This window comes from Gavialis gangeticus, unplaced genomic scaffold (assembly GCF_001723915.1).
Source record: "Gavialis gangeticus isolate Ggan-Ray unplaced genomic scaffold, GavGan_comp1, whole genome shotgun sequence".
In the NCBI taxonomy this organism is placed as follows: domain Eukaryota; kingdom Metazoa; phylum Chordata; order Crocodylia; family Gavialidae; genus Gavialis; species Gavialis gangeticus.
The window spans coordinates 39,282,332-39,289,311 of NW_017729033.1; the positions used below are offsets into that span (position 1 = coordinate 39,282,332).

Here is a 6,980-nt window from a genome sequence, read left to right on the forward strand (position 1 = left end):
GACCCATCTGACTGTGTAGGCATCGACACCACAATCTCCTAATTTTTTAATGAAAATGGGACGAGAGACTGTGTCGAAGGTCCTCCTAAAGTCCAAAAAGACTACGTCTACTGCGACACCTGCGTCCAAGGATTTTGTGATCTGGTCATAAAAGGCTACCAGGTTGGTCTGACAGGACCTGCTTCCAATGAAACCATGTTGGTTGCCCCTAAGCATACACTCCCCTGCTTGCCCCTTGCAGATGTGCACCTGGATGATTTTCTCAAAGAGCTTCCCCAGGACCAAGGTAAGGCTAACAGGCCTATAATTTCCTGGGTCCTCCTTCCTCCCTTTTTTGAAAATGGGAACCACATTGGCCCTTTTTCAGTCCTCTGGCACCTTGCCAGAGCACCATGAGTGCTCGTAAAGATGTGCCAGCGGTCCCACAATGACCTCTGCTAATTCCCTCAGCACCCTGGGGTGGAGATCAGGACCTGCTGATCTGAACATGTCCAGTCCCACCAGAAGTTCTCTAACTAGGTCTTCTCTGACCCTGGGCCTGACTGTGCTTCCCCTGGGATCATCAGGGATCCCGGTGAGGGGGGATGACCTGGTCCCTGCTCAGAGAAGTGGAGGCAAAGAAATTGTTAAATAGGTTAGCTTTGTCATCTGGTGAGACCACCAGATTTCCAAGTGTGTCCTGCAGAGGCCCCACGTTACCCAGAACCTTCTTTTTACCCCCTATATATTTACAAAAAGGATTTCTTGTTATCCTTGATCCAAGTTGCTAGTCCAAGTTCCATTTCTGCCTTGGCCTTCCTAACAGTCTTCCTATAATCCTGAGCAACAGAGGTATAGTCCTCCCTGGTGATGGCCCCTCCCTTCCATTGGATGTATGCCTCCTTCTTAGCTTTGAGGCATTTCTGGACGCTTTTGGTGAGCCATGGGGGTTTTTGAGCACTCTTGCCTGCTTTGATCCGTGTTGGGATTGCCACTGTTTGGGCTTGGAGGATAGTCTCCTTCAGGAACGACCATTCTTCTTGGACTCCCAACTCCCCACCCCTCTGGGACCTCAGTGCCTCCCCAACTAGTCTCCTTAGTTCAATGAAATCCACCCTCCTGAAGTCCAGGGCTGCTGTCTTGCTGCAGGCCTTTGCCATCCTGTGCTGGATGGCGAATTCCAATAGGCGATGATAGTTATCGCCCAGGGGATCGAGCACCCGCAGTCCCCTCACCAGGTCTTTGCTTGTGGCCAGGACCAGGTCTAACAAGGCATTTCCCCTGCTGGGACTGTGCACCTCCCAGGTTAGATGGAGATCCTGTAACACGGCTAGGAAGCTACGCGAGCGGTCAGACCTGGCTGACTGCTCTTCCCAGCAAATGTCCAGATAGTTTAGGTCACCCATGATAACCACATCCTTTGACTTCACTACCTCCACAAGCTGACCTGAGAATTCCCGTTCTAGCTCTTCTCCATGGAGAAGTTTCTGTTTCCTGCAAGCCTGCCTTCTGAATCGTCAAATTTTTTTCCCAGTGGATTTGGACACTTCCAATTCCATTTGGACCTTTTCAATGGGTCTCCCGATTCAGTTTGGATTCAGCCACCAAATTGGGCCAGATCTCCTCCGAATTGAAATCGGCTACCAAAGCTTTGCACAGTCCTATCCATAACAAACCAAGGCTACTTCTACATGTGACAGCTAGACTTGGCAGGATTTGATTTTTATCAGTAAACTTCAATTTCACCTCACACCCACAGACTAATATAAAAATATTTCCATCATTAGTAATCAAAATTTATAGAAAGAGGATGTAAAAAAAAATGATGGCTGATGGAGTGTGACAACAGGGGAGCAGTCCTACAGAACCATGCTAACTATAGTTTGGACTGCAACTCCCAGAAACCCCAGGGGACAGGGAACAAAGAAGAGGAAGTAACAAAGTGGATGAGAGAGCTATGCACAAGCAGAACTGGGATTGATAGAACTCTGTCGCTCAAGTGGCAGCAGTCCTATTTGCGGCTGGTGGTTAAAATGCACTAAATAATAGTACACTGTCATAAATCAATTATCTGCCTGCAACATCCCTAATTTTGTGCAATCCTGAAAATTTAAAATCAATAAATATTTATTTGTCAGCATTTATTTAAATTTTGATATCATCTGTCAAATTAAAAAAAAATAGAATTCTGCCATGTCTAAACACAACACACCACACCTTTCATTCTTCCCTGCCCCCTGCCAAAACAAACAAAAAAATGATCTTGCTAACAGTCCATGATTTCTGCTATTATAACCCTGTGGCCTTGTATGCTGCAATAGATTAGTTTAAAGGCACTGACAGACCACTTTAGAAGTTTATGTTTAAATCTCTGTACATATGCAAAGGGACCAATGAAATGACATTTAACTGAAGGACTCGTAACCATCTAGAAGCAAGGGCTTTGTAGTTACTGAGAAATTATTGTTTTTCCATGACCTGGAAAGTAAGCTTCCATTCTGGGTACAGAACCACAAGTATTTATAATTTGAGAGCTGAGATAATTAGACCTCAGGTACAGAGAATAAAAACAGGAGTTTTATACTATCTAGGTGGGCTCAATGGACACTTCTGATCAAGGAACACACATTGGTGTCTGCTGGAGTCACAGTCCAGTTTCCAATACCTGCGATAGCTCTGCTGATCATCTGCATCCAGTAGTACAGACCCTGCATCCCAAGCCCCTAATACATGAAATAGTGCCATATTTCTGAAAGTCTGACCTCAGAAGCTAGCTATTTTCCTCCTCATTGTTATATAGAAGAAAACCGGCCTAACTCCAGAGTTTTTAGTACAGTTGACACAAAATACTATTCTTTTATTTAAATTATACTAAATTTATATAGTAGTTTATGCTGTATCAAATTCAAATTTCATTTTAAGCTGGTTTATTTGTAAAAAGGAAAATTTCATTACAATTTAATTAAAAATAGAAAAATCTGATTTAAATAAAAAAATCTGATTTTTAAAATCAGTTTTTACCCACCCTCAAAAGTTGCCAGATCTTCAGTGTCATGAATGAAGAGCTGCCTCACATGGGCAGTATACCCATTAACACAGGTGTGGATACTAAATTTATTAACAAAGCCCAAGCAACTTTTGTATTAGAAGCTTTGTCAGTTGCAACTAAAATAACCTTCTATAGAGCTAAATTATTGATGATACGTTTAAACTGGTCAGCCATACATTGGGCTGTGTGGTGATGCTCAGTTGTCCACTGAAATGTGTAAAAGATTTTGGAGTTGTGAACAAAGTTGATGACACCATCATTGTAAATATTTATACCATCAGATACTAGGGACACAAAAAGAGGAGCTTGTGCAATAAGAACATCAACACTTTTTTACATCTTCCACTTCAGCATTCAGAAGACTTCCCTCAAGTGATTCCCTACTTGGAACTTTGTAAATTGAATGTAGTTTTTGGGGAAAAAAATTGAGCACATAAGCTTTTTCAACTATATGACATGGTATATTGCTGGCATAAATGCCTCTAGCAAAAAATATGATCAAGATCATTTTTCCAGTTGCCCAAAAAACTTTCAGTACTAATTTGATAAACTTCTGAAAGCTTTCACAAGAGTAGGTTTTCTTGATACTGAAACACACGGGGTGCGTCCACATATGTAATTAATGTGAGGCAATAAACTCCAGCATTTATTGCTTCAGTTTATTGCTCCCAGGCATGCCATTTGAACGTGAGCCTGGGAGCAATAAACTTCGGAGTTTATTGCCATCTGAACATGTACCCAGGACCACAGCACTATGAGCTGGGTTAGAATAGCCCTGACTGGCAGGGACCCCCAAAAATCAGCCTGCCAGCCTGGGGCTGCTCCCTCAGTAAAACATGCTGCAGAGGGGCTGATTGGAGCATGAGGGTGCTTCAGTGCAGGGCTAGCCATGCAGTAAACATTTCGTGTAGGTTATGTCCACAAGGCACGAAAATTGCTATTGGATCATGTAGTAATGGAACTAACTTCATTTTACCTCGCGTCTACATTAAAAAACAAACAAACCCTGCTTTGTGAAGGTGAATTAGAAGGAGAATGTGAAGGCAAAAGCAGATGATGCAAACCAGTTGCCCTTTCTTGCTGTTCAGCTACAATAGTCTATCTTTGCCAGCCTGCTCTTAAACAGAGTGCACATGTGTGTTCTGATTCCTACCAGACTGATGGGCAAGGAACTCTCACTCCTGGTCTTGCTAACAGAAAACACTACGATGCAATAAAAAGGTAGGCTACCACCTACACAAGAGCATTCTTGGATTCATGGAATATTTGCCAATATTTTTTTACGGTAATCACATAATAGCCTGTCCCTTAACAAGCTAGCCAACACTAGTCCTTGACAAGTTTATCATCAAGTAATCATAGAAAAAAGGCTATTCATGTTGTTATTCATTCTATATACCACAGGAATTACAAAAGATCAATAGGTGAAAGTAGTCACGGACTGAAAGTATAGAATTACTGAAGGCTATAAAATGAAAATAAGCTTCAATCACTCATTTGGATAGATTTAAAGTAGTGACTTCAAGTTAAAACAATCTACCTCCTGTTACTAATACGTTAAAACATTCACTTTACCCCGAAACTATTTTCTTGGGAAAATAAAACAGTAATAAAATCATCTTACAAGCAGAAATGTTAAAATGTTTCAGATTTCTAGGGAGCAAATGTTGAAGTTAGACAAGTGAGAGAAAAATGGAAAAACAGGAGAGTTCAGTATTGAATGCAACAGGAGTGAGAGTAATGGTAGAAAGGAAAGAAAGGAGAAGCAGCATGTCATCTGCTCCACCTAAAATAAGAAAGGAGAAAGGGAAACAGGGAAAAAAAGATAGAAGAGAAAATGCTATGGATTCATACTTGAAGTAATAAAAATAACTTGGGACTGAAAGATTATCCCCGAATCACTTGATTTTTCCAAACTTTTACTGCATAATTTAACGTGAAAGGCAAGACTCTATTACCTTTCTTTCGAAAGAGTGCATTTAGATAATTTTCTGCTTGGCATTCAATCTTATCAGTGTTGGACTGGCCCTGAGATGTCAGTTCCTCTGTAGGTGTTGACTGTGAAGAACCAATAATTGGTGTACGATCCTAGAAAATGCAAGACAGCAACAGATCTCAATAAAGGTTGTAGCCTGTTTTAAGAAATCATGAGATTAATAAATAGCAAGAATGTAACGGACGCAATAAAAGACTTGTGTTGTAAAGCTAAGCTAGAATTCCTTCTTTCCCCTACTCAAAACATTTGATTTCTAGTATAAAAATCAACAATGTGAACCCACTGGGGAAATCTCCAATTCTACTTTCAGTCCTAACATTTGAAAAAAAACTCAGAGTAAACAATTTACATGCTTCATATTACATTCATACTTACACTGACTGTTTCTTTGTGTAAGTTACAAAAGGAACATTTCTCATCCATAGACCAGTCAGTCAACTCTTCTGGCTCACAGTCTTAAAAAAATAAAATAAAAGCATTTAAAAAGACAAGCAAAAATGGATGTTAAGAGAGAAGAATAACCTGTGCTTCCTACAACTGACTCTATTAAAAGGCTGGATTTTTAATCTAACCTGTATTTAATTAGATTAGTTCAATGTATATCATTCAACATTCCAGATCTGAAGATTTTCAGTTCTACTCTCAAGTCAGGTCACTTGGCTCACCCAAAAGCTGAGTGTCAAAGTTGGGAGTTTGGAGATTTCATTCTTTAATGTAATGTGATCATCCAATTAAAAACCCTATACTAGTTCTCAAACATAGCAAATGAGCTTGGAGGCCTGGTTAACACTAAGGCAATATCTTTGCCATTTGCCCACAGGCAGTTGCTGTACTACCAGTGTTTTATCTAACTCCACTTAACATGCCTAACTACCTCTCTCTCTAGATATAAAACCACATTGTACACCATAATCACAAAAGTAATGTCACAGTCTGGCCACAGTCACAAAAGCAGTACCTGTGAAAATATATACATTTCCTGTAAAAATAAATTACCTTTGAAAAACTGGCAGAATAACAAACCTGAAGCTGAATTCTTCTATCCACAAATCAAGTAAAAATTAAGTCATGCAAATTTCCCAGTACTGCACTACCTACATGTCTCAATCCTAACAGAATCGTATCTAGAAATTGGATGGCAAACTTTATATCTATGACAATTCATTTATTGCCCTGCTTGATGCCATTGCATACAGGGACACCTTACATAGTCAACTGTAGTTGTGATTTTCTCTGGAGAGAAATGCACAAATATCTAATTAATTTCACATAGGCTACTTAACTCCTAGCTAGTAGATCAGAGCAAATTTCAGTCACTACTTTGGCAGGATTTATACCACCACCAAAGAAGTGATAGGATCAATGCCCTATTACTGATCTCTTAAAACAATTTTCCTCCCAAAAGAATTTATTTCAAAAGCTAGAATAAGTACAATGATGGAAAATAATAGTGCTAAAAAGCTGAAAAATGAACTACATGTATAAAACTAGCACTTTTGCTGGAGGTTCACCGTTGGCAATATTAAAAAACTGAACTGGGAAAAAATTAAGTGAACCGATTGGCTGATAAGAATTCTGAACCTTAAATAATATATAAAGAGTCATTTAACAATGAACACACTACTCTGCTGTAGGAATTGTGTTATATTAATACCTGGTTAAATTCAGAACAGGATGTTACATATAGCTATACCAGGTCCAGTATACACCTATACCAGCCCCTTGCCAAGATCAAGAACACTGCTGAAAAATAAACCCTGCCCATTTATGTCCACACTATTCAAACACATAACCTGGAATTAAGGAGGGGCATATTTATTTCGCAGTGCTCTTTGGGTCACCTGAGTAACAGTATCCATGAATATTATTTTATTGTTTTACTTAGACCTACATAGTCTCTGCTGTGCCCAAGAGTGGCTACCAGCTTCCATTTTTAAAGCATCTTTACTATAACAG

The 6,980-nt window shown here is 39.8% G+C and overlaps 1 protein-coding gene across 1 annotated transcript in view; it reads right to left on the bottom strand.

The window, feature by feature from the left end:
- The window catches only part of LOC109303794 (ligand-dependent nuclear receptor corepressor-like protein), a 99,255-nt gene that overhangs the window by 62,154 nt on the left and 30,121 nt on the right, over nt 1-6,980 (bottom strand). The window contains exons 3-4 of the mRNA XM_019526068.1: nt 5,400-5,479; nt 4,987-5,116 (exon numbers count right to left, since the gene is read on the bottom strand). Coding sequence (XP_019381613.1) covers nt 4,987-5,116; nt 5,400-5,479 — 210 coding nt within the window. The remainder of the gene's footprint in view (nt 1-4,986; nt 5,117-5,399; nt 5,480-6,980) is intronic.